The following is a 27,262-nucleotide window of genomic DNA, read 5'->3' as shown; positions in this document are numbered from 1 at the left end:
TCTTGTTTCTTCCTTTCACAGGGATCTTCGTCTGGGAGATCGACAACTTTTTGCCAAACCCACTCGATGACTGTAAGTACTGCAGTCACCATTTGTGTTCCCAACCTTGGGTTCACTTTCTGAGTTTACTCTTTTCAGTAGAGAGGCTGGCGTAGTGGAGTAATTTTTTAAGTGTTCAACATTGGTAAAAGTGTTGCAGGGGGGGCTGTTACTTTGAATGCGTAAGTATTCATTGGCCACTTCCTCTACAAACCTGCTCATCTGTGGCATGTGATACAGTGTGCTCCATAGGTACACGCGGGCTACATTGAGTGTTCAGTGAAAATTCCTGGGGCTTCTAAGCCAAACACACTACATAAAGGTGTGTTGGCAAAAGACGAGCTTCTGAAAAGAAAGCTTTTGTTCTACCTGACCATTTCAACTTCAGAATTTCTACAGATTTTTTTTTCTGGCAGTAATGCAGTCCGGGGTGAATTAAGCTTTTGCTAATGCCTGTGGAGTGATTTTGGGGCAGTTACTGTTTAAAAAGGTTATGTTTCATCCTCGCAATTGAAGTGGAAGGATTAATACTTCCTTCTTCCATACATAGAAACCAGAGTGATGGCTAATTTAGTAGTGTTTCAAGTGGGCTGATGAATGTGGCATGATAATTAGAGTCGCGCAGAGAGAGAGAAGTGATTTGGTGGAAGAAAGGAAAGGAAAGTGCACTGGGGATATTATTGAGCTCAGTAGGGAGCTCACCTGCATACAACCCAGTGCGGTGGGGAGGGGAAGAGGGGATAAAAGACTTGGGAGGAGGTTAGGGGTGGAATAGAAAAGGCGTGAAAGAGAAAGACAGGCAGAAGAGAGAGAGAGAGAGAGAGAGAGAGAGAGAGAGAGAGAGAGAGAGAGAGAGAGAGAGAGAGAGAGAGAGAGAGAGAGAGTCGCGCAGAAGGTTACAATACATAAACACAGACGTAAAAGTAAAACGCAAACTTGCTGTGGCTTTATTTACATTTGGCGTCCGAGAGTGCACATGAGTAATGCGAGTTTTGGGTGGTTTTTGTTGCCACGCAGCTCTGGTGGGCAAGTTCCACGAGGGGGACTGCTACATTGTTCTCAAGACGTTTGTCGAGGAGACGCAGAACCTCAACTGGCACATCTACTACTGGATTGGCGCGGAGACTACGGTCAGTGCGCCGTGTCCTGTTTTCTTGAGGAGAGTGTGACGGGGTTGCCGGGATTTACGATGCAAATGTGTGAAATCCTTTCGTATACGGGCAGCGTTTATGTGAGCACAAATACCAAGTTTTGTAAAGCTCCGTGTAGGAACAAGTGAGACACAGGCTGCGTTCCAATTCGCGGACAGCTTGGTAGACAGCCTACGAAGCAGACTAACTAGACGTCTAAAGGAATAAAATTGGAACGGCGCCGCGGTCGCAAATGCACCAGCGCAGACGACAGCGTCGTAGCGGACATGTTGAGTTGCGCAAGCCGCAGGTTTCGTAACTAATATTACCGTTGTTATTACAAACGTTACATAATTTAAAAAACATAAACAAAATCATCTTCATCCTTAGTAAATTATACTAAATATTTGAATGAAGGAACAAGTGCTTTTGTTTCAACATTAATACGCAAAAAGGTGGCGCTGGCGTCACTTATTAGTTTAGACAGGAAGGTAGCCTGCATCGTTGCTGACTTCGATGCTGTCTCCTCGAAGCAGTCTTTGTTGACTGCTTCGTTCGAATTGGAACGGGGCTTAACATGGCGTGCTGTCCGCGAAGACGGCAACGAAGCTGTCTAAACGGTAAATTGGAACGCACCCATAGGCTTGAGGCTGGAAGACCAAATTAGGAAAAGCAGTAGAACTTTTGCTTATATTGTTATGTGGCAGCAGGACATATGAGGAGGCGAACCATTGGTGATGGTAAAGGGATCTATTTGTAAAAAAAGGTGAACGATCTCTTTACAATATTTGCAAGGCACCCATCCCAGAGCCTGCGCCGGCTGTGCCCTGCACACAGCTTCTTTTTCGTCGGCGATGAGTTTGCATCACCAACGACTTCGTCTTTGTCTTCTTCTCGTGACCATATGGAAGCTTTTTGAGCCGAGGTGCTAGAAATAGTTGCTTTACTTGGTGGGGTCAACAAGGATAAGCGGAGCTTATCCTTGTAATTGTGGTAATCTTGGAAATCTTAAGCATCACAGTGATGCGCCACCTTAGGTATCCAGAACAATGCATGCGATGCCCCACAAACTTGTCGTGAACCGGTATTGTGTGTTTTGTTCTGGATTCCTGAGGTGCCAGCCCACTGCAAGAACAGCCAAGATTGCACCGATGGCCCCCAGGTTTTCTTTGGACAAAAATCGTTACTATTTTGTTTTCTAAATGAGCAGGTAAAAGCTACCATTGTTCTCGGTGTCAAACAAAATATACCACCAAACGCGACATTCGTGTAAATTTTGGGCTCGAATGGGGGAACGGTTCGCTGAGGAAAAAGTTTTAAGGACGCTCATTCATCGTCATAACGCGCTGTATATTGTGGTGGTGCTGTAGCCATGCCAGTGAATGAACATGATTGAAAGAACGGAAATAGCAGTGCCTGCTAGATTTGAAGTGAGGCAAAGGTGACTATCAAGTGCTTTGCTGGTATACTTATTGCACTTTGCCGTTACTATTGGACTCAGTGTATTGCTCTTTTTACCGTGCGCAGCTGGACAAGAAGGCGTGTGCGGCCATCCACGCGGTGAACCTGCGCAACTTCCTGGGCGCCCACTGCCGGACCGTGCGCGAGGAACAGGGGGACGAGAGCCCCGAGTTCCTGCTGCTGTTCGGGGGAAGCCTCAACTACCGCAAGGGCAACAGGGCCTCCAGCGGCTTCTACAACGTCGAGGAAGTGGTCAGTGGCTGGGGGATTTTTAACAGCACCGCTGTTTACGCTTGAGCTTGGTGCGGTGGCGTTAGCAAAAAAAAAACTGCAATCCCTGTAAAGGGTGCCCCACCGCAAGTAGGGTGTTATAACAGTGAAGCCAGCTTTTGTGCCTGCTTGAGTGTGTAAGCAAGGGGCATATGTGTTTCTTGGACTACTAAAATGCAAAAGAAGTGCCACAGCTTGCACTACTGGTGCAAGGCTAGAGCAACGGCGGAGATGGGGTTGGTTTAGCTTTTTCCCCACTGGGATCTGCTGTCAGTGTGGGCGACCGACCAGAACGGCCTGGTAAAATCCGCATCACCCCTCAACACTACTTAGCCTACCTAGCAGGAAGATTGCAAAACCTGACAAAACTTAGCAAAGCCTAGCAAAACCTAGCAAAACTTAGCAATACTGGAAGAAGCTAGGTTGACCCCCCGCTCCGTTGTTTACCACGTTGACAGTGTCGTATCGGTTCCTACTAAAGGATCAACGTCATCACCACCGCCACCATACCACTACCACAACCATGTTGATGTCCTTTCACCTCACGTATTCGTGTCATGTATTCCATTCCTTGCTTCCGAATTTTTAAAATTTTATCCCTCCGTTGAGTTAATGGTCTTCCGCGACCTCTAGTCCCTTCTCTTGGTAGCCACCGGCTTCTGTCAGTTCTCCACAATACACCCGCAGCCCAAGTGCACTTCCGCTCACTGATTTGAGTTGTGATGTCTTCCACCCCAGTTAGTTCTCTGGTACGGGATACCCATCTCCTGTCACAAAAGTCATGGGGGAGGGGAGATGGACAAAGTGAGAGCTTTTGAGAGGTTGCTTTTCGTTTGCAGTTGCTTTGTCTTCAGTGACTAACAAAGAACCCGTTTGCGAAGCTTCGGGTTTCGTAGCGGCTTGCCTGCTATCAAGAATGCCGTCAGGAATGTGCGCCAAGTGTGAAACCCAGGTCTGTCTGCTGCGTGTTCAGTTTGTTGTAAGGTGGATAATTGCGTTGTCGGCGGCACTCCGTGGCTTGCACTCAAGCCTGCATATACAGTAAAATCTCAGTGATACCGCTTTTACTGGGTCGCTTGATATGTTCGTATCGCAGGAATTCGTCTGAAATTCGTATCATCAAAACGTACACAAGATAAAAAAAGAATTTATTTACAGCAGAAAAAATTTATGATACCGGTTTGCTTTTTCTTCTTAGCCAAATTGTCAAGGATCCCCTTCTGGAAGGTGTAAAAGTGCACGCACATGACCTCTGAAATGTTTTCACATGCCACCGAGTGCCTTAGAACGTTGAGTGCAAGGAACATTTCGGTCATCGTAGGCTACTCATGATGGCTGCTGCTGCAATCTTTGTTGCTGCAGTGGTCCTCGTCTTGTTCCTCACTGGTCAAAGCATCGGTCTGTGATGTGGCCAGCTGTTCAGCAATGCCCTCCACAGTACTCAATCCGCATGTCACGAGGTTGTTGTTGGCGGTGACAAAATCATCCTCATTGCAAGTGGTAACACCGAGTTCACTCCTATCTTCAGTCCTAACCGCTGGCTCTTGTGCAAGGTCTTCAAATGGCTAGCCGCATTTCGCAAAACAGTTAGCGATTGTAGTCGGCGAGATGCTATCCAACTTCAAGAGATGAAGTGTATCGCATCTAGGATGCTGATGTTGAGCTCCACGTCCTTCTGCTCCAACTTCGCTAGCAATTGACACACTAAGACACTTTTAAAAATGGTACTTGGCACATGATTTTGAATAATGCCTGCGTCCAGCGGTTTTAAGTGGCTTGTCATATTTGGAGGCATAAAAACTAGTTCGAGGTTTTGGAGGATGTCACCTTTGGGGTGGGCGGCGTACTGATCCAAGATACAAAAAAACTTTCCTGTTTTTGCTGCACATTTTGCAGTCGAGGCGAGTCAAAAACTCGGTGAACAAGGCGGATTTCATCCAGGCCTTGCGGATCGCCTTGTAAATGCCAGCCAAATGGGCAGCCACTTTGAAGCGGCGAGGCGTCTGATAGTGGCCAATGATTGTCAGCTGTATCATATCAGTGCCGTCAGAATTGCAGAAAAAAAAAGAAAAAAAAAAGAACAAGAAAAAGAAATTGTAATCCACTGCGTACTCCTTTGGCCACTTCAGCCCACTTCGCCTTTCAAACAAACGCGCCTGTGAGGGTGTAAGTTGTTGAAGAGACCGGCTTCATCCGCGTCGAACACGTCACGTGGCTCGTATCCAGCAATCAGTGAAGGTAGGGTCATTCATCCAGTCGTTCACCACGGCCTCATCCACTTTTTTCCCTTTCCACACTCATAGATACATAAATGAGTCTATGCCTCACCCTAATTAAATCGGTGAACTTAACCACCAGAGGCTTAAAAATTGCTCACGCCAAGCGAGAGTGCAATGTCTTCAGCCTTCTCGTGTAGAACCTTGCCGTCGATGTTCACCCCCACTGCCGTCACCAGCCCGAACAAAGTTAATAATACTTCCCCTAGCTGCACACGATGTGCAGTTTTTGCTTCTTTAGCATTGATGCTAAATTGCGGCACATTTTTTATTTTTTGGTCGGGCTGACTGGCAATCGTGCACACAGGGGACGGTGGCAAACCTAACTCCTTGGCAAGGTCAGCTCGTTTTCTTTTCGGACCTTTGTCCACCTTGCGCAGGCATTCTGACTTCTCTTTGAATGACAGAGACTTCCGCTTTCGTGACACGCCGACGGTAAACAGATAAAGCTTTCAAGACAGGCAGGCGCATGCAAGCTAGAGCCTGAGGGGCGCGTGACGCGTATAAAAAACAAAATAAAAAAGGAAACAGGATCGTCCCAACACGGCAAGAAGGGGAACCGGTTCTCGAGAGCTTCTTCCTGCTTTCCTTACCCACCCACCCGCACACCCACCCTATGCGCTCAAAGCATAATCCGGTCCACTTGGTCCATGGAGGTCTATGATTCAGTCACTCTGCTGGCTTGGCCACATCCGCCGCTGTTGCTCACGCATTCGTATGATCCGCAGCAGTGCTCCAATGTGTTTGGAACAGCCGATGTTTTTTCCATTGTAAACAATGCATTTCGGCCGGGGAATGCTACGAATTTGTATCACACCAAAATTCATACCAGGTGTGATCGTATCACTGACATTTTACTTATAAGCTTTGTGGTGAGTACTCTAACCTCAGTTGCAACCGTGGACAGACCAGGTAACAGATCTCTCTTTTCCATTGGCTTTCAATTTTTACCTTCTCTTACATCTTTGATGCAAGCTCTTGTACAGCTACCGCTCAACTTTCTTGATTCTGAGCTTTCAGAGCTTTTTTTTTTCTTCCCTTTTAGTATTGTGCAAGGTTTTAACATCTGCATGTGCATGTGCATCCTCATCCCCATCCTCATCCCTAAAGGAAGAGCCAGATGATAATCATGCTCTTCAGTTTGGTGTTAACGCTAGGGAAATGGATAGATGAGATTGTTTTTTGTAAGGAGTAGGATTATGATTATTTCACACTCCTCATCTTTGTCCTTTGGTCAGGGAATAACAGGATAAAATGCGGTTGTTCCTGAAACAGAATTAGTCCTGATCCTCATTCCACTTGTCTCCAACCCGCAGAGTGGAATGAAAAGCTGCTGCACCCGCAACAAAGTGCATCGTTATTTTTTTATCTGTTTATTTGATGAGTGCCCACAAACAGCATGATACTTGTCATAGTGCCTGAAAGAAACAGAGACATATGTGGTAGACAAAGAAGAGCAAAATTGAATTAATATTAGCAACGGAACAAATGCCATGTGGCTAACCCAATTTTTTTTCTTTTTTTACATTCTTTTTACCAGTTTCAAAAGAAAAAAAAATTGCAGCATTGGAACAAACACTGCATGGCTAACAACATGACACCACTACACAGAGGAACACACGCAGGCTGTACACACATTTTTTGCAGCTCAAACAAAAATAGTGTAATAGTAATACTTGTATCCGATGCCTTAAGCGTACCCGCTGGGGTGGCTTAGGGGCTAAGGCATTGTGCTGCTGAGCCCAAAGACACGGGTTCTATTCCAGATGCGACGGCTGCTTTTCCGATGGAGGCAGTGGAAAGGGAGCACATTCGTGCATAGAGATTTCGGCACGTTAAATATCCCCCGGGGGTGAGAATTAATCCAGAGCCCTCCACTACGATGTGCCTCATAGCCCATGTGTAGCTTCGCTGCATTAAACTCCATACCCTAATCTAATCAGGCGCCTCAGCTGGTCCAGTGTAACGCTTCCCCTCTATTGCGTAGCCCCATTGAGTGCCCCTCTGGTTGCAGGCATATCTGTAATGCCCTCCTGTGTTGCTGCTCTGTGGTGGTTTGTAACAAGCGTGCGCTGCCGCTCCGTGCAGGAGTACGTGGCCCACCTGTACCGCCTGCAGCCCCAGCAGCACCGGCTGCTGCACATTGAGTCGGTGGCAGTGGAGCCGGCCTCCCTGGACCCCCGCTATGTGTTCGTGCTGGACGCGGGCCGCAAGATCTTTGTCTGGAGCGGCCGCTTCTCCAAGAGCACCATGGTCTCCAAGGGAAGGTGGGTGGGCACAGGGAAGAGAGGAAGTCTGTGGGTTCCTTAGGGGCGCAGCCCCTTAGTGTCTAGAGGCTGTTGGCGTCTCCTGTTTTCGTCGTCGTCGTCATAATCGTCGTTTGTCTCATGTAGTCACAGTACTAAAACACCAAAAAACTCGTTTACGCCTTGCGCTAGAACGTACTGCATACTAAAAAAACACTGGGACACTTGTTTACGCCTCGCGTGTTCGTGCTTCAGAGACGTCGTCGAGATTCGGCAGACAATACAAGTCTTACAAGCCTTAGTAAGCTGTGCTCCTGCAGGGATGCCCCAACTCGGAATGAAGGTCTTTAATTTCGATTGATGTTGCTTCGTGGTCGCAATTGAAAAAAGGCATCCTTTTGTGTCATCAGTGGTGTTACGTAATCATTAAAGGTGTGGAAATAGGGGTTGTCATTTTTGAAGTGAATATGAAGCGAGTGATTTTGTTTGAAGGGTTGTGAACCAAAGTGAATATTCCTGAATCGAAGCAGATATGTTGCCAATTTCAATAAGGAAAACTGGAATTTGTAATTTTTGAATAGTGCTATACTTTCCTAAAAGTGGTGTTCAATTTGTAGCTGAATCAAATGTCGCATTGTTCACGTCGAGATTATTATATGCAACGTTGTCCACGTGCAAAAGCATTTTAGAGTGTGTATCCTTAACCCAAATGGGCATCTTCATCCCGTCCCCGTGCACGCAGGCTGCTGGCCGAGAAGATCAACAAGAACGAGCGCAAGAACTACTCCGAGGTCATCACATGCCCGCAGTCAGAGGAGGATGAGGACTTCTGGAAGGCCCTGGGAGGCCCTCCCGAGCCCGGATTCGAGCCGACGGAGCACGTTCCCGAGAATTTCACCCCCGCCCACCCCTGTCTGTACAGGGTGGGCCTGGGCATGGGGTACCTCGAACTTCCACAAGGTGAGCCCAAAGGTTGTCGTCATCATCATCATCAGCCTGTATAATGCCCACTGCGGGATGAAGGCCTCTCCTGCTGACTTCCAACGGCTCCTATCCCGTACTGTCCAACTCCATCCTTTGCCATTAAATTTCCTTATCTCTCCCTCCATCGAGTTATCAGTCTTCCCTATTTCTAGTCCCGCCCCTCGGTAGCCACCCTGGTCCTCCTCAATTATCAGTCCTGGATCGTCTGCGGACTGCCCAGGACGCGATCCGGCGCTCGATTTTCTTATGTGTACCTATCGGTCTTCCAGTCCAAAGGCAGTCCTCGGAGTGCCTGCGGATTGTCCAGGACTGGTAATTCCCTCAAGGAGGCCCTCTGTTACCCTGCTGGTCCATTACATATCCAGCCTACATTCACTTCTTTCTCTCGATTTAAGCTAGGACATCGTCCGCCTGAGTTAACTCCCTCTTTCCAACATGCTCGCTTCCTATCCCTGAGCGTTACTTCTGGCATTTTTCTGTCCAAGGCTCGGAAGTCCACTTTCCTGTTGTTTGTACATGCTTGCTTCGGAACTCGCAGTGTCAGTTTGGTTACTTCAGGTGAAAGCACTCACCGTGTGCACGAGCTTTGCGTGGAGCGGTCGTGACAGTAGCGGTCACTGAGCTCACTGTGGTGGCATGCGGTCGGAAAGTTACACTGGTTGGTGTGGAGGGAAGTGTAGCACAATGCGGCCATGAGCCAGCTTCCCGTCCACCGTGGCCATTTTTTCGATGATGGGGGACATATAAACAGAGAGGACCTGTGTGTCGAGGTTTCAGCACACATTCATTTCCAGGTGGCCTGAATCCATTTGTAGCCCTCGGCTACTGCGGGCGTCATAATCCAGGTGCAGCCTCGGTGCGTAAACTTGTTCGAATTTGAACGGTACAGTGCAACGCTGACTTGCTCCTGGAGGTTTAGTCACAAAACTCCTCCGCGCTGAGAAATTGAACGAGACAAAACGGCTTTGTGGGGAAAAGAAAATTTGCATGGCTTGGAGCTTACCATTTTAGGTGTGAAGAGTGATTCATTTTAATAGTGGAGCTGCTTTTAAGCTCGAGTTCCACCTGCGACTATCGTCGCTCAAAACTCGGCACAGCGAAGTGAAGGGGGAAAATGCTAGGCCAGGAAGTGGGAGGGAGGGTGGCGAGGAGGCAAGGAGCCCACGAGCATGTGTGGGGAGCGTGCGCTTCAAGGAAAAAACGCTTCCTGTGGTTGCAATCGAACCTAGGCTCCTGCCATTATGAAACTGTCATCTATCCGATTGCGCTATCATCGCATTCGGGGTCCACACCATTTCCTTCGGGTTTGGGGCACAGGCGTTGGCTTTGGACCTTGGCTTTGGCTAAGTCTGGCAGTTTGGATTTTGGGCTTTAGGACAGTGGATTGCGGACTTTGATTTGGTTCAGTTTGCACGGAGGAAGCTTAGCTTTTTAACTATCTCTCTCAACTCTTTCGTTACGTCGGAAAAACGGCCGATATTGAGTGCTTCCACAAAACTATTTCTTTCTCTTGAGCTAGTGGACACATTTAGCATTGCTATGCATGGAATTGTACCTTATAAATTGCTCTTACAAACACATACCAGCAGTTTTGTGAAAGGTACAATTACTTACAGTTTATTAGTCAAATAATCGGAAAAAAATGCACAAAAAAGTATACACGCAACGTATATAGGCGATTGTAATGAGCCTAAAAATTATTTTAGGAATTCTAAGATATACAAATTGTTCCTACATTTCTTGGCTATGATTCAATATATATATCAATGCTGTACACCAACTTTTGTATTCTTGTGGGCCCGTCAACCTAGCGGAACTTACAACTGTGCCCCTCCTCGAAGCCACTCGAGTGTAAGTCGGTCATGCATCCAAGCACACTTTTTTTGTGTTCTGACACAAAATCCTTTTCACTTTAGTGGTAAAAAACCAGAAATAAAAATCCAGCACTCTTGAGAAGTGTCGCCCATCACTCCGTAGCGGTAATCTGACACGAGTGCCAGGCTATCATGAAGGGGATAACACGACATGACGCTGCGAATTTGGCAAAATATCCCCACCGTACGTTGTCCAGACCCTACACATCAATGTGTAAAGCTGCAGTCGTCAGATAGGAGGCCTGTTTTGTGTATAAATACAGCCCAAATACAACGGACGCCGTTTTCACACAACTCACCACTATCGCAGGTTCAAATTTCACTCTTGGCGCTGTCTCTGCATGCAAAATATCAACAAAACATAGTAAAATCGAGAAATGAGTTGTCAGTAAATTGTACGCCAGATGGCGTTAGTTGTCTGCCAGGCGCCGTTTTTAGCTTTCGCGGGATGTTTGAAATCATCGGAACTCCGTGTCCGATGGCCTATGGCGCCGTAAGGAGAGAGTTAAGAAAGGGGTGTTGTTGTTTTTATTTTGATGCCAGATGCTAGAAAAGAGAGTGAAACGGCATGACAATGTGGTATTGCAGAAGTCATTCAAGCCCAGTGGAATTAGCTATAAGACCATAACAAAATGATGTTGGCTTCAGATGATGCTGAAGAGCCAGCCGTATGCCATTTTTGACTGTGTTTACACTTGCAGCACCCTTTTATTTGGTAGCTGAGAAACCAAACACTCACCCACCTAATAAAAGCCAGTGCAAGCACAGTTTTCTTTCAGCAAAAACCAGTGTAAGGATAATGCTTCTCTAGCAAGAGCAAGTGTAGTGTCAGTCTAGCAAGAGCCACTGCATCTCTAGTGTCCTCCAAGTAAGAGCCAGTGTAAGCATTGTGTCCTTCCAGTGTGGGTACAGTGTGTTCCCAGCGCGAACCCAGTGCGAACCCAGTGCTCTTCCTTATACTTTATCCAGTGGAGGTGCCCGAGGGTGTTTCTCTAGTAAGAGCAAGCGTAGTGTCAGTCTGGCAAGAGCCACTGCATCTCTAGTGTCTTCCTAGTAAGAGCCAGTGCAAGCACATGTGGGTACAGTGTGTTGTCCCGGTGCGAACCCGGTGCTCCTCCTCTCTGTTCCAGTGGAGGTGCCCGAGGGCAAGCTGACACAGTCCCTGCTGGACACCAAGCACGTGTACATCCTGGACTGCAACTCGGAGCTTTTTGTGTGGCTGGGCAAGCGGTCCACGCGGCTGGTCCGTGCGGCCGCCCTCAAGCTCTGCCAGGAGCTGCTCTGCATGATCCACCGGCCTGTGCACGCACTCCTCAACCGCTGCCAGGAAGGGTGAGCTTCCAAGGCACCAAAGCACTACAAGCGTGGTTCGTTATTAAAGAGGAGCGCTTTATCCTGGTAGCAATGATGTCGATTTTACCGGTCTTAGAGCTATTCTTTTTATTTACTAACCAATTTTAATAAAAACTGGACAGTATTGTGGAGTTTCTTGTGCGGATTGCAAATCTGCAATTGGATTTTTTGCAAATTTATTTTTTTGAGATAATGATTAATTGCCGTTATTTTGGGTCACAGTTACAAAATAACCACGCCTCATAGAATGGCAATTATCCTGTGGCTAGGCAGATAGATGACTAAAGAGTACACTGTTGGAAGAACTTTTTCGGTTTAGCTATTTTTGGTCATTTTATAACACACTGAACTTCACTCCTCCTGCGCTCTGCCAGAAATGGCTCACAGGGGGTGTCGATTGAATACAATAATAATTTTCCAAAGCCACCACTTGAAAAATTTGTTTCCAACGTTGTATTCCCCAAACATTTAGGTATCGGAAGCAAAACAAAATTCCAGTAGTACCTGCTCTGGGTGCCGAAATATCCGAGAGCGAAATGCTAGCTTCGCATGGCAAGAAAAGTGCCGTTTCATCATCAAATTCTGCGCGAACTGAGCTGTAGAGTGCACTTTAAAATGCCTTTTACAATAAAATATGGTGCCTTTTGATGAGGGAATTTGCAGGCTGACAGAAAAATGGCCGTGGATGCCGAAAATCCATTTTTCAGAAAACGATTTTTTGACCGTTTTTTGGCCCCAAAGACCTATCTGCCCCATTTAAACAAATTATCGAGATGTTGAGGCGAACAGGTGAAGCAGTGGCAGCTCCCCAGACACTTTCTGGGGATGCCTCTGTGACATCACTGAATCTTGTTTGTGCGAATGGTGGCCACTGGCCTAAGCTACCACCAAGAAGCGTGACTGGGCGATTGTAGTGGGGCCTCTAGTTGCGTATGAAAACACCACATCAATGCTGACGGGCAGTCAGTACACTGATGACTGTGTTTTAGTGCTGGCCCAAATAATGTCACTCCTGCCACTTTTGCGTCACTGGGGCTCTTTGATTGTCAGTTTCAGACTCGCTGTGGGCTCTGCAAGAAGCAGTCCAGCATTCATTTTGCACATGCATTTTTATGGTGTTAAGGTTGGACTGCCCGCAGGCTATCCACGGTGAGTCAGAAACTGATAATGCAAGAGCCCCTCTGTAGTGGGAAATTTTGTAAGTTTTTCAATACTTGTTGCGTTCCTTTGGGGAAAAAGACGTCTTTTGTGGCTGGGATGGAGCTGACTGAGTCAACAAAGGCTAGTTTTTTCAGATTGAACAAGAGGTCGTATATTCTGTCTTGATGGTCCCTTTAATGCCAGAAGGGGGTAACTATTGTACAACTTTTGAGGTGTGAGTTTTTAAAGGAATGGGAGAATTCTTCTTCTCATTACATAAGTGTTGCAAGAAGCGCGGTTCTGCGGCTCTTATGAGCATGGAGGGAGGTGAATTGACAAGCAGCATGAGTTGAATCAGGGTACTGCAGCTTAGTTTGTTCACGAATAGGTGCCCCTTGTCACATAGGCGCAAAGAGGGATGGAATGCCTCTGCCGCCTGCACGAAGAATTTTGTTTTGTCCCTAGTGAAATCTGCGCGCTGACAGCAGCATTTCACTAGCCATAGTATTGCTCAAAACCATGCAAAGGTTTTCCAACTTTTTTCTTTCATCATCACTGTCATCGTCAACCTGTTCGTGCCTAGGCATTACAAGACAGAAACAGTTGGAGGAACACGGTAAAGGCCTTTCGTCCTGTGGTAGACATGAATGGACTGATGATGGTGATGATATTTTTATGTGCAGAGTTTATTGCACAAAATCGGCCCCCCAGGCTGTATAAATTCGAGACAGGAAGGTGCAGAGGATTACCTTAGATCGTGTGTGGTTCTTCAATTAAAGCGGACAGACATCTCATGCACTTTTTTTTACTTTCTAAAATTTTCTAATTGGAATATGTGACTGGGAATTTGAAACCATGACCTGGCAGATAGCCACTGACGGCCTGTCGCATGCACCAGAGATTCAATGCATGGTGGTAAGAATTTGTGTGTTTCGTGTAGCTTTATTTGTGGCAGCAATGGAGTATAGCACGGTGCAGTGTGATCTGCAAGGTGTGCTTGCCTTTCATCTGTGGCCTTGCAAGTATTGTCACTTTGCGGTTCATACAGGCACTCCAATCGAGAACCTAGGCTCCTCTTTTGCACTACCACTTGCTTTAGGATTTTTTTACTTCAGTCTGTCGATCCTTTGGTACCACTTGTTGTGACGTTGGTCAGAAGTGGAACAGTCAGATACGAAGTGCTGCTGCAGCGTGTGTTATCCATGCTTAATGAAACCAAACTATAGCCTTTTTGAACATGCTTTTTAGACTTGGTTAGATCAAACATCATCGTCAGTTTGTGCATTCTGATGTGTTCAGATTAGTTTCTCCCGAGAGTATTCTGATGACATAGGGCTGAGGTGCCAGTGAAAGTTGTCCGACATTTTTCAAATAAGCGAAATCCTACCGTACGTGACTTTATGTAACAAAGACTGCGGGAAAAAATACTGTTGAGCCAAGAATTTGCGAAGGTTGGAAATATAATCAAGGTAAATTTGTTGGGGGATAGGATTGAGAGATCACGAAATATGTTTTTTTTATAAGTTGTTCGTAAATGTTATTGGTAGTGCCATTATGTTTGTGTGTTTTCTCTCTGAAACATGTTGCTTGTGGGAGCGCACTGGCTCTGTGTGGTTGTGATTGCCAGTCACCGTGCTCCTAAACCATGCTTAAGGTTACCAGTTTAAATTAAGGGCTGAAGAAGAGTGGGCTGTGCATCCACAGACATTGTAACATTGCTTAGTTTTTGGTGGATACTACTTGGAGGAGGTTTCAAAATAGGTATCCTTTCCCGAGAGTTTTCTTTGTGATGGTTTGTCTAGAAGCATAGTATGTGCCAACATACGAGCAAGTTTGCTATGCAGTTTCTTAGACTAGACTGTAACCTTATAGCGAACGTTTTCCTTCATCTCCCAGGACCGAGTCGATGGTGTTCAAGTCCAAGTTTGTCGGCTGGGACGACGTCATCGCGGTTGACTTCACGAGAACAGCGGAGTCGGTCGCTCGAACTGGAGCTGACCTACAGGTGGGGATGCATTTGTTGTTACCAACACCAAGCTGGGCTGTACTTTTAACAGAAAGCTCACGGATTCCAAGAAGCGTGAACAAAAAAATAAAAATAAAAAACTTTGAATATTTCGCCGCTGTTGCTTTGCACAGTCTCTCTCATTGCCCCCCTCCCCCCTGTGTTTGTGGGGCTTTTCAGCGAAGTAAATTTATTGTCCACCTTTTTTGCATTCATTCTTAAATATTATGGACAGTATTCTGTGTGCACACTTTTGGAAATGTCTTTTGTTCCATCAACCTGACTGTTGTAGTGGTTTGGTACAGTAGTAATATTTCACTGTAGCTACACCGCAAGATTTCCGCATAGTAACATAGCAGTCATTGGTGCAGAAAGCCTACCCACTAGAAATTATTCAGCAGGGTTGTGCAAGATTTAGCATGCCAAGGTGTTAATAGATATTTTTTTGTGGCTAGTTTTTTTTCTTCTTTGTCGCAATCATCTGCTTCTAAGGTTTGTGCAAATGCGAAAGTCCTCTTGTTACCTGTGGGCTAAGAAGGACTAATAGTTCTCCACCAAATCCCAGCTGCTGCAGTTTTATGCCGTAATCTTAAAACTCATCGCAAAGTGATCACCAGTACGAATTTGATATGCCAGCCTGCCGGGCTTAGCTCGATTATTACTCATTCACAGTCAAGACATGCATTGGAGCCGCCTTTCTGGCTTGGGCGCTTCAGTTACTCATTGTACCATGCTGGGAACCGCGCAACTGCTTTTTGTAAGCCTGATGAAATGATCAATATTAAGTGCAGAGCACTTAAGGGCTGCGCCTTGTCGTCGTAGCTCGCTCGCTGGACCCAAGTAGAGCCCCACGCCATTCCGTCGTAGTTGCTGTCCGGCGTAACCCAGAGGCTTCGAAAGCCAAGCGGTTTATTTAGTCATAAGCGTTCGAAACTCGTCAACCGCTGGTGCTTGTCATGCATCTCCCCGTTGTTTAGCGCATAGAAAATTGCGGGTACATTTGGGGCAAAGTGTACGTAATTAATCGGCACCGCCCGCGTTCCTGAACGCTGGTTGGGTTGGTTTTTGCAATAGTAAGCGAAAAAAAGTGGCAGTGCAATGCCGGCACATGTGGGTGAAAAAACAAGCACAAAAAGAACAGAACTCCCACTGGCGCAGTTTCAGGCAGGGGGAGCGCAAAGACGGGAAATTTGAATTGCATTGGGTGGTAGCAGTGAGCAGACAACGGCGCTACAGCCCGTTACGGTGAATGTCTGCTCTGCATTTCCGACAGATTTCACATTGAGTGGAACGGCTTTAATTTTTTATATACAAGTGTCAGCTATCAGTTTTGGGCTAATATAGTGCATCGGGTGAGTTAGTGCGGATTCACCTCCTGGTAAAACAGCACAAACACACAAGGACTATTGAAAGGAAAAGGCACACAAGCGCTGAGCACCAAATAGTTGTTTGTCAGTGTTTGTGTGTTTGCAGTGTTTTAGAAGAAGAGTTCTGGGATAGTTGCATCTTTGATGTGTGGCATAGGTGATGCTCGCTACAACAATTCCCGCCAAAGTAGCACTACTCCATGTCTTTCCACAGTGCTTTGGTGTCAGTAGCTAGCGAAGAAATGAATCAATAAACGGTGTATTCCGCATGTCCTGTGCAGAAATGGATGTCCACCCAGAAGACCAAGACGGACCTGTCTGCCCTGTTCATGCCTCGACAGCCCGCCATGTCCAAAGAGGAAGCGGTAAGTCTTGGCTTGGCTTTGCAGATTTGGCTGCGCAGCAGATCGGCTACAGCCGACCCTCTCTGACCTTGCTTCAGACCCAGCTGATGGAGGAGTGGAATGACGACCTAGAAGCCATGGAGGCGTTTGTGCTCGAGGGGAAGAAGTTTGTCAAGCTGCCAGAGGAAGAACTTGGTGAGTTGCGTCACACCGCTCCTCTCCTCAGGTGCACCTTGTAAACGCAGCTTGAGCATCACATTATAGAAGAGGCAGCGTAAGGGGAAAGCACAGGGTACTCTCATTTCTTTCATTGACTGCACAGCTCAGGGTGTGCTGTGCAGTCGGTGAAAGAAAAGGACACTGGTCAGTTGTTTGACGATTTTTGGTGTTTGTTGACGAAGCATTTCTTTCCGCACGAAACTTCAGGAAAGGCATTACTGCCACCCATCAAAGTGTCAGGGAGTGCAGCTTTGTGTTAGTTTCAGTCTTTGAGGAACAGGCACTATTGTGTCTTCCTTTCAAATCCACCAACGAAACAGTGGGCAGCTTGAAAGTCCGCAACTTAGAGTTCTGTGGCACACAGCAAGAGTGGAGGGAACAAAAGTATCATCACAACTTTTATTTTCAGGGAACTGTTTTTACACGAGGAGCACATAAGTCCTCTCACTAGAGCTTGTGAAAATAATAATTAAAAAAATGGGTCAGGTTTTACCCTTGTAAACCTGTTTATCAAGAGCGCAATGTCTTTCCGCAGCAGATCACGTTGAGCTGCCGCACTTGTACAGTGGCGGTTCAAGGTCATTGCGACGCGATGAATGACCTTGCGAGGCATGGCATAGTGTTGCTTTCGCTTTAAAAGAGAGGCTCGCCATTGCTTAGAAGGAGGGCGTTTGGAGGGAAGTCATTTGCGACCAAGTTTCTTGGGTGCCCAGGCCACTTCTACAGCGCCGATTGCTACGTGTTCCTGTGCCGCTACTGGGTGCCCGCGGAGAGCCCCGCGGAGGGCGGAGCCGCCGAGCACCCCGCAGAGAACAAGGATGGGGATGAGGAGGACGAGGAAGAGGAGGAGGAGGAGCTGGAGGACGACTACACGTGCGTGGTGTACTTCTGGCAGGGCCGGGACGCGGGCAACATGGGCTGGCTCACGTTCACCTTCAGCCTGCAGAAGAAGTTCGAGGCCCTCTTTGGGGAGAAGCTGCAGGTGCTGCGCACGCACCAGGCGAGTGGGCTTTTATTGAAGGCGATGTAGTCTCTCTCGGGCTACTCATGTGCAGAAATTTTGCTCTGTCTGTGACTCAATTCAGCCACCCGGCCAAAGTGAAACTGAAGCTGCGCAATAGTCTTATATACCCACAGCCAAATTTAAACGTCTAAGTCCGGTGGCAAGGTTCATACTTGTCAACACTGTTGAACAAGAACAGGGCATTACGCAAATATATGGCAGAACATCAATGCATAAGTGATAGCCGCAGTGTTCCTTTATTAAGAGAGAGAGAGAAAACATCTTTATAATGCTTGGTTTTTACGATAGAAAATGGAATACTGCATCACCTGCAGAAAACCGTCGTCTGCTGTTGCCCGCACTACTGTAGCTCCTGGCAGCATTTAGGAAATCAAACTGCAACAGCAACGAAAGGTTCCACTAGATAGGAAGTCACCATACTTAAAGGAGCCATGAAGAGAAAACACAAGTTTGGTTCATTCGAAAGATTGCCTTGTTAGAACCATAACGACACCACTTATAACGCAAACTTCGCTCAAATAAGCTACATAATTAGGAAAAAAGGAAATGACCATGCGACCCACCAGCTCATTTTCCGCAACAGAACCTGTGATGTCACTTGGGAATGCTCTGCGATTGGCGGAGGCCGGCAAAAGCAAACGCATGTTAGGCAGGGCTTACAGCTTGCATAGCGAGCTAAATGCCCGTGAAACATACTGCACATTCTTTTTATGACAAAGAACGGTGGAGTAAACGGTTGAAGGTCCGAACGAACTCGCAAGCATGTGCGCCAATGCGTACGAAACTGACGAAACTAGCGCCGGCCGAGCTCGACATCTCGCCGTCGCGCAGACGAATTTTCGGGTTCGAGGCTCTTCGGGGCCAACGAACCGTTCAAGCACGCACAGCCGCGACCTTGCTTCGTATCGTAATCCCTTCACAGGAGGTTGGCCGTCATATCGCCAACCAGCAAAGGTAAAAATAGAAACGAGGGGAGTAAGGAACAGCAAGAAGCGACGAGATAGTGCCAGTCGTCGCGTAAGTTTCGAATGGTGTTGGCTTGCTGCTGTCGTTACGAGCTCGTTTCCAGTTTACAACCACTGAAAACTTCAGTTTGTTCAGTTACAGCAGGGACCCTTACGTTAGCTCACTCCTGGGACATGCTGGCGCTCGTCGCCGACTTCGTAAAATCGCTGACCTTGGGGAAAAAAATGCCGTAAACACCGCGCATTGACGCTCGTATCTTTCTGGTCGAAGCAGAGAGCTCGCGCGAACGGCTTTCCATACACGACACCGGCCAACTGGCATAAGTGATACTGCTACTGAAATTGAACTATTATTAACCGTAATCAAAATACGGCACATACGTACCAGTCTGCATTCGTCCGTCGCCACGGGGCTGACGAGGCAGCGGTGCCGACGGCTGGGCATTCGTCTGTTGTGGCTATCGCGGAATGGTCGCTTTCCCGTCCACCGCGTATCCCACAACTCTTGCCGCTCGTGCACTTAGAAGCATTGAGCGTTCAAGTAGTGTGCGGTTGTTAAATGCAAGCCCGAGCTCCTCGGCGAGAGTTTTGTTCTCCGGATCAGGCGATTCCATGACTAGGGCTGCGGGTGCACTAGGTTTTACTAGTATTTTTAAAATGGCCGCCGTCTCGATCGACTCCCGCGTGTGGGTGCTATATGGAGTCGACATACTAAGTATCTGTTTCATGGACCGGCTCTATGACGCCATTGTACACGTCACGGAATGTTCAATTTTAGCGGAAGATTTAAAATTTTGGCTTAAATTGCCTTATTTCTCAGTGAATAAAGCATCATTTGCTTCCGGGAAAGCGCTTGGGGTACTATGAAACACCTAATCTTTCGAATAAAACAAACTTTTGTTTTCTCTTCATGGCTCCTTTAATTTAACTCAGTATAGCTATCCACCAATACAGCTATCCTGGTCTTCCATCCTTACAGTAGTGGAAGGGCTGTGAATTTTTTTAATGGGTAAGCACTTCTATGTAGTCTCAACGAGGAAACCGCAGTGTCCGTCTGTAATGCTTGATGCATCACATTTTCACCACATGTGGAAATGCTGTCAGTAAAAGGTTCTGGGGCCTTCGACATATCATATTCCCCTGACAAGATGTCTTGCTAGCAGTGCACTCGGGTATAGAGTAATGAAGCTGACTTCTCAGGGGCTTGGTGTATAGCGCTCCAGAGGGATATATGGGGTATGTGGAGGTATGTGAAAGGATCTAGGGCCTGCCTACTTTGATATCAGGCTGCAGAAAAAAATGTCCTTCTAATGAGGCCCGACCCTTCTCGGCGAAGGGTCATATAGCTGGTGAGCAGTGCACAGGGTCGGCGACATTGGCTCAGAACGTGCCACATCTTATCTTTGGACTTGTCATCGACGCCGTGTGCAAGGGAATCTGGAAGGGCCGCATGTTTCCGCTTATGCAGCCAGAGAGGCGACGGTTCGCCCTTGGCCCTCGAGGCGAAGAACACAAGAACACTCCAGAACACAAAAAAATACCGTGGCTGATTCCTCTGTCATAGGAATCGGTAAAAAACGAAAGTGAAATGTGCAGCGAAATCTGCAGCTGAGCATGGTTTGTGGTTCGACGGTTGTCTTGTGGGCGTGCTTGGCGAGTGACATCCTGCTGGCAGGTCGCTTCGGCAAAGGTATACTGGCATCATTTGCGTGATGGATATGACGTCAGTGAAATCTTGGTGTATCCTGGCATGAAACACTTTCGTGTTAAAATATAAAACCTGAAAATAAACAACCCTAAGTGTATTGTATTCGTTAGTACTAAAGGTTGCTTCCCCGCAAGAACACCCTGTGTGCAGGGGTGCACCCTTTACAGGCTGCTTGCTTCGTTGAACTGGCGTCACTTCCGTGACGGATATGACGTCAATGAAATCTTTGTGTATCTGGGAATAAAACACTTTCGTGTTAAAATAGCCTGCATAGAATGGTGGGGTGGCCCATCTGTGGTTACACACTCTTCCTCGGGTGTTGGCACAGCGCTGTACCAGCTGCTCCTTCTGCCTTTCTTGTGTCTGCAAAAGCGCCGAAAAGGGGAAAAAAAAAAAAAAAAAAGGACGGCAGAAGAAATAGACAAATAATTTCCATGTCGTGCATTTGCTACTGTAAACTACCGCCTTGGGCAGCCTTTCCTTTTCTCTGCACCCTTCATTGTTTTTTTTTCGCCTGCTGAAATCCATCTGGAGCTGCCTCCACTTGTAACGGTCTCTCTTACTACCTGAAAAGGCAACCGAGCTTTGCCGCAGCAGTGCCTACAGGGTCATAAAAAAAAGGGAATATAGCAGAAAACAGGCGTAGTACGTCGGCGGGATCCCGAGTCCTGACAGGCTGTCCTGTTTTTATCGCAGCGCTGTCACCCTCACCCGTAGTTGTGCTCCAAGCGGGCCAGTCTCTGCAACGTCTTTAGTTGAAAAATTTTCAGAAAGACGGCTGGTTCATGGGGTGCGCTCCCTAATGCAGGCTGCACCGTGGAAACATGCAGTTCAAATTCTAAACAAGCCAGTCTTGCGGGTAGCTTTCCGTAAAATGCTGAAACTGCTGCGTTTTGCGGAAAAGCTAGAGCCAGCGTTGTTTTCCGATTAAATACAGCGCACTGAAATGAAGTTCGCTGGGGTCGCCGCCAAAGCCCCACTGTAAAATATTGTAAAATATAAATGCTATTATTGAATTATTGTATAAAACTAACATAAGTTAAGTTTGCCCATTTTTACCAGAAATACTGACTGTAATTAAGTGCCTTCCGCAAAATGTTCGGCCTTCAGCAGTGGGCCCCCTCATCGCCTGGAAAAAATTCCAGGCCTGCTTCTAGCTATGCAGCTGTGTATAGTAATGAAGTTGACTTTAATGAGGCCCAATATTTAGCGGAGCAGCTTATGCATTTGTCTGGCAATTGCCATATGGGATTTTTGATGTTTTCTTTTTTTCCTTCATTGTCTTGTCAAGGAAAACTGTCTAGCTAATCTTGTGAATACAAAAGCCCTTCCAACAGGATGCAAAAGCTTCCTGTGTGCAGATAATTATGGATATTCTGTAAAGGAGGGCGATTGCTTGAAGTGAATTTACGTGCCAGTTTTCGAATAATTAGATTTGAGAATAGGATTCCCGGTATTAAGGTTATGTAATGTACATTGTTCGGGTCTTTTTGACGGTGCCGGTCTCAAACCACAAACACCCTGTTCTTACCTTTGCACCAGATTTTTCGGAGCACCTCTTATTTTATTTCAATTTGACAATTTTTAGTGCTTTTGATTGGTACGTCTGGACTGTGACGGACTTGTATTCACGAGTCGTTTTGCACCGTCTTGCTGCCTGCTGTAACAGTACCCTATTCTTGTTAACTAATTGGACTTGTTAATACTATAGCATCTGTTTGATTCTGTATCGTTTGTAGCAAACTATTTTTGCAGTAAAGTTGCCAAATTGAGGAGGCCATATATGCCAGTGCCACAAAAACAGCTTTACAGACTTCCAAGAAGTTTTTGGGCAGTAAAAACATCATGACTTGCAAACAGAACAGGTGGGATGGAAATCGGAAGGCGCATCACAATACGAGTTGCCCTGGAAATTTAATTTGTTGGCTCCAGGCGAGTCGTTCGACTTCTACCGGTGGTCGTAGATTGGTTCGCTGCTCATACCTCCGCACGTTCACGTTACAAAAAAGCGAAATTCGTTCCTTGAAAGGTTGCAGTCGCTACCTCAAGCGTATAAATTGTCTACCCCCCTCCCGTTCCCCTGTGCAGCAACAAGAGAACCTCAAGTTCCTGTCCCACTTCAAGCGCAAGTTCATCATTCACAAGGGAAGTCGCAAGAAGCCCGAGAACGGGGTCGAACTGTTCCACCTCCGGGCCAACGGCAGCCCCATTTGCACCCGCTGCGTTCAGGTGAGCCTGCCTCTCGCTGGTGCCGGGTGCCGTTGGCGGTCGCACAGCTTCCAAATGGCACGGAGATCATAGTGGTGGTGGGTATCGCCTGAGGGATGACGCACGGGAACATTACCTTTGGTGGGTGCCTGATTGATTTTGACGATATCTGTGGCTGCACGTTCCCTTCTCAATGTTTGCTGGTAGCCGTGAGGCCTAGATCCGATTGTTTCCATAAGAAAACTCCCCTGGAGCGTGTGAACCCTTTAAATGCAAGGGTAATTCATTCCAAAGTGTTTTATTTCCAACCCTTGGGCCCCATCGCGAGTGTAGCAAGCCAGGCACACAAAGTGAAGCTCTCTCTCTCTTTACTTTACACACACACGCACGCACACACTCACACACACTTTTTTGCTTCTGATTTGCAATTGATTTTCTAGATGGGATTGCAAGTAGCGGAGCTTTTTTCCCTTTTGCCACAATTTACTTTAACGTGCGTTCTAATCGTTGCTCTTTGCAGATTCCAGCCACCGCCAGCAACCTCAATTCAGCTTTCTGGTGAGTGTTTGCGTGTTTGCTATTGCTGCCTTTTTTGCCAGCTCTGGAGCCTTTTTCAGCCAGTTCTTTTCACTTAGCGTGTAGCAAGCGCACTGCATGGTTGATTTGTTTAAAGCCATGTTTCCATTTGTCCTGTTCATCCTGTGTTATTCATTCTCTTTTGTGGGTTGTAAAGCCAAATGTAGATGTCTAGTCTGGCTTTGTGGTTCGGAACTTTTGAAGCTTCTTGGAGACTGGAGTTCAAGGGTTTGTTCTGTTTGTGTGTCCTCCTTGCATCCCTGCAGCTACATCCTGAAGGTGCCCTTCGAGCAGGATGGCGAGGATGACGGCATGGTGTACGTCTGGATCGGCAACGAGGCCGATGAAGACGACGTCCGATTAGCGGAGGAGCTTGCACGGTCTCTGTACGGCTCGGTACGTGCGTGCGAAAGTTCTCCCCACCTCGCTGGCTTTGCCGGCTCGCCCTTGAACTGTGCCCCATTTTGGAAATTGCAGATGGAGTACTCGATAGTCACGGTTGCTGAAGGCGAAGAACCAGAGAACTTCTTCTGGGTCGGACTGGGAGGCAAGGCACCGTATGACGAGGTAAGTGTGAAGGGCATTGTTGGTGCTTGTCCGGAATTGAATTTTTTTTACGAACACTTGCGTCTGTTAGCCCAGTTTTGATGAACTCACCTTTCGAAGTTACCTTAAGGTAGGAGATGGCTTGTAACCCTGTCAGTTTTGCATTGTTCGTAAGTTGCTATCCTTATTTTTGTTATTTGTTTTACAGGTAACTTGAAAATTCCGCTTTCTTTATGCCCCTTCACTGCAACTCGTGAGCATGAGTCTGTTGCAACTAAGAGTATAAGTGGGCTTGGTTCCATACTGTGCTGCTCTGTCGTGATGTCAACCAGGTGTAGGGCCTTCTCTGAAAATCGCAACACATTCCTGTGTGGGAAGAATGGGGGGGAATAAGGCCAGTGACTTTGCAAAAAATGAAACATGCTGACAAGAGAAGAAAATGTTCATTTGAAAAAAGAATGTGTTGGGGCACGTTTAAGGGCACCCAACGTAGTTCACTGTTGAGTGCGCTCTGGTGCTGGGCCTAATTGCCACTCTTGTGGGGGCACCGTACTGTAGCTGCAGATGATAAAAAAAAAAAAAGACGACAAAGGGTGCTCTCAAAACCACTCCAGTTGTTATGTCTTCGTCCGCAAAGTATTTTTGCCCCCATTTGGGCTGTGGTTTCCATGGAGAACCGTTTGTAGCTGTTTGGCATGTACGGCATACAATCAAGGCTGCTTAGCGTGTGACAACACCAATATATGGGCTATTTAAGAAGTGTTCTGCCTAATAAAGGAGCATACATAGACAACATGGAGCGCTGTGCTGTCTATCCTATATCCTTAATCTATTTACACTGCTTCATCATGCCACTCAGGGTGTTAATCATGCTCCAGTAAGGGTGATATGATTTACACCCTGTCTACTCCCCAGTGAAGGGAGTGATTTTACCCTGTTGCACCCCCTTGTCCCCCATGCAGGAGGCGGACTTCCTGCAGCACGTGCGGCTGTTCCGGTGCTCCAACGAGAAGGGCTACTTTGCCATCTCGGAGAAGTGCGCTGATTTCTGCCAGGACGACCTGGCCGATGACGACATCATGATCCTGGACAACGGGGCCCAGGTCTTCCTCTGGGTGGGCTCGCGCTGCAGCGAGGTCGAGGTCAAGCTGGCCTACAAGAGCGCCCAGGTGAGCACCAGACGACTCCCCTTTGACGCCTTTCACCGGGGGGAGTCAGCCGTCACCCATGGTTAGAGGGGTCATGAAAACAAAGTTTGGTTCATTTCATTTATTTATAAAATAAATGAAATGAAGCATCATCTCGTCTAACATGTCTAATGTTAGACTGTCAAATGTCAAACTAATGTCATACATGTCTAATCACTGGGAGTATGCGCAAGGGAAGAAAAATATACAGAAAGGAAAAAAAAATGTAAAAAGAGGAAAAAATATACAGAATATAAGAGATATGCACCAAGTTGCCCAACAACCCTAGAAAAAGCAGTTACGACTTGTGAAGCTCGCAGTGTGGTGCCAAGTTTCATTGTGTCACTCAACGGTAGTGTTTGCCTTAATTTTAGCAGGATTTTGAGTTCTGAAACACACCCCAAAGAAACCTTTCAGTATACAAGTGTGTATACATGGATGACGTAGGCAATTGGTTTGGTATTGGGAAAACTTGAGTATAAGTTAATGAGGCATATTGGCGCGAACTACACCTTCTGCTTTGTATACTCTCGTGTTTTGTCGCCAGGGTCTGGCCGCGCGAGGCCATCTTATCTTTTTTTTTTTTTTTTTTTTTTGAAGCGAAGCGAGCGTTCACCGCTTTCTTTTTTGTGTGCCGCACAGGCAATCTCATTTTGATAGAGAGAGTACTTTTCCCTGCCATTGCTACACTAGAGTAATTGTAAATGTATTGATCTAGTTCAACTGTTCTATAAATATTTTCTGGAAAAGATAAGTTCTCGCCGAACTAACGCAGCTGTGTACGATTCACCGACACTTGCCTGTGCAAGTCACTTTGTTGACTGCTCCTTTGCCGCTTGGGCATTCCTCGAGTTCTTAGCGGAGCATGAGTTCTCTCTAATAAACTTGTGTTCCTCGAAGAAACCTGCGTTTTTATCATCATGCCAGTAGTGCACAATTTCAACAACGTCAGCACTGTCTTTTTCTTTTACAGGTGTACGTCCAAAACCTGAGGGTAAAGCAACCCGAACTTCCTCGAAAGCTTATGCTGACAGTCAAGGGGAAAGAGTCGCGACGCTTCACAAAGTGCTTCCACGGCTGGGGAGCTCACAAGACGGTCGCCGAATAGGAATGTTTTCTCACATCGGGCCACCCTGCCGGAAAAACAAAGAAACGTCGCGGTGTGCCAGCTTCCCCTGGAGTTGTGCAGCTTTGGACAACAACCCGCCCACCCCAAAACGCTCGTATGAGCTTGGTCACACGCAGAACTGAAGCCGTTCCTAATTTGAAGCGCTTTCAACAATCGACGACGTAGGTTTAATGAAATCGCGTGAAAAGAGCTTTCAGTCTGTGGGATTGAGGGAATTTTTTGGGGTGAAGTCGGTTCTGGTTACAACGCTACATTGGAAGCAAAGTAATTTGTTGTTTTTGATGGAGGTGCGAAACGAAGACACCTGTGTGTCGAGATTTCGGTTCACGTTGCAGATCCCCAGGTGGTCTAAATTAATCCGTAGCCCTCCACTACAGCATGCCTCACACCTCAGGTGTAGCTTCAAGGTGTCAAACACCCAAATTTAAAAAAAAAAATTGGGGGGGATATTAGGGGGCATGCCAGAGATCGTGGTTGGTTGATTGATAGATTGTATGGTTTAACGCGCCGACGCAACGCAGGCAATGAGGCGCGCCGTAGTGGAGGGCTCCGGGTTAATGTTGACTTTCTGGGGATCTTTAACGTGCACCGAAACCTCGTACGCATGGGCATTTTTGCTTTTCGCCTCCATCAGAAAAGCGGCCGGTAATCGATTCCGCGTCCTCGTGCTCAGCAGCACAACGCCTTAGCCACTGAGCCACCACGGCAGGTGACCGTGGTTGTTTTCAGGTGCTTTATTTATCTATCTTTGCCGAGATATAGCGTTTAGCTTAGCTACATAATGCTAATCTCCTTATGGTACATGGGGAATGATATGTATGGCTCAAGGCTTCCTAGGGTGAGGGGCTATGTGTTTTGGATATCCCAAGTCCCCTGCGAAAGTGGACATGACAGGGAAAGCAGATAGCAGGGCTGTAGTAAACAAAAAAATGTGCCGCTCAACCAAGTTTTATCTTTTGGGGGCGCTACCTTCCGCTCGTACACTAGTCTTCAGTCATAAACCTGAAAAAGCTCAAACCAATTACATCACTGTGCAGCAAACGTGGTACAACTGTTGCGAAAGGCTTGCGGGTGCTCATTTTGTTTTTAAATTTATTTATATTGATGTAACATACGTCATTCAGTGCCTTGGAGTGTGTTATGATTTGTGTGCGTGTTTGTACATTGCAGTGGTCGTCATTTTCGCGAAATAAAAGAATCAACCGAACAAG

The 27,262-nt window shown here is 46.9% G+C and overlaps 1 protein-coding gene across 2 annotated transcripts in view; it reads left to right on the top strand.

Moving 5' to 3' along the window:
- The window catches only part of Flii (FLII actin remodeling protein), a 59,312-nt gene extending 32,050 nt beyond the window's left edge, over positions 1-27,262 (top strand). For both annotated transcript variants that reach the window (XM_077670754.1, XM_077670753.1), the window contains 16 exons: positions 22-72; positions 1,057-1,169; positions 2,697-2,882; positions 7,265-7,443; positions 8,165-8,382; positions 11,411-11,612; positions 14,670-14,778; positions 16,427-16,510; positions 16,588-16,684; positions 17,422-17,708; positions 22,494-22,634; positions 23,134-23,171; positions 23,456-23,585; positions 23,667-23,756; positions 24,698-24,904; positions 25,896-27,262. In XM_077670754.1, coding sequence (XP_077526880.1) covers positions 22-72; positions 1,057-1,169; positions 2,697-2,882; positions 7,265-7,443; positions 8,165-8,382; positions 11,411-11,612; positions 14,670-14,778; positions 16,427-16,510; positions 16,588-16,684; positions 17,422-17,708; positions 22,494-22,634; positions 23,134-23,171; positions 23,456-23,585; positions 23,667-23,756; positions 24,698-24,904; positions 25,896-26,030 — 2,267 coding nt within the window. In that variant the 3' untranslated portion in view covers positions 26,031-27,262. The remainder of the gene's footprint in view (positions 1-21; positions 73-1,056; positions 1,170-2,696; positions 2,883-7,264; positions 7,444-8,164; positions 8,383-11,410; positions 11,613-14,669; positions 14,779-16,426; positions 16,511-16,587; positions 16,685-17,421; positions 17,709-22,493; positions 22,635-23,133; positions 23,172-23,455; positions 23,586-23,666; positions 23,757-24,697; positions 24,905-25,895) is intronic.

This window comes from Haemaphysalis longicornis, unplaced genomic scaffold (genome assembly GCF_048455015.1).
Source record: "Haemaphysalis longicornis isolate Haplotype H1 unplaced genomic scaffold, Haemaphysalis longicornis Haplotype H1 scaffold_5, whole genome shotgun sequence".
NCBI lineage: Eukaryota > Metazoa > Arthropoda > Arachnida > Ixodida > Ixodidae > Haemaphysalis > Haemaphysalis longicornis.
Note: the sequence above shows the minus strand (reverse complement) of the source record. Positions and strands in the feature narration are given on the sequence as shown.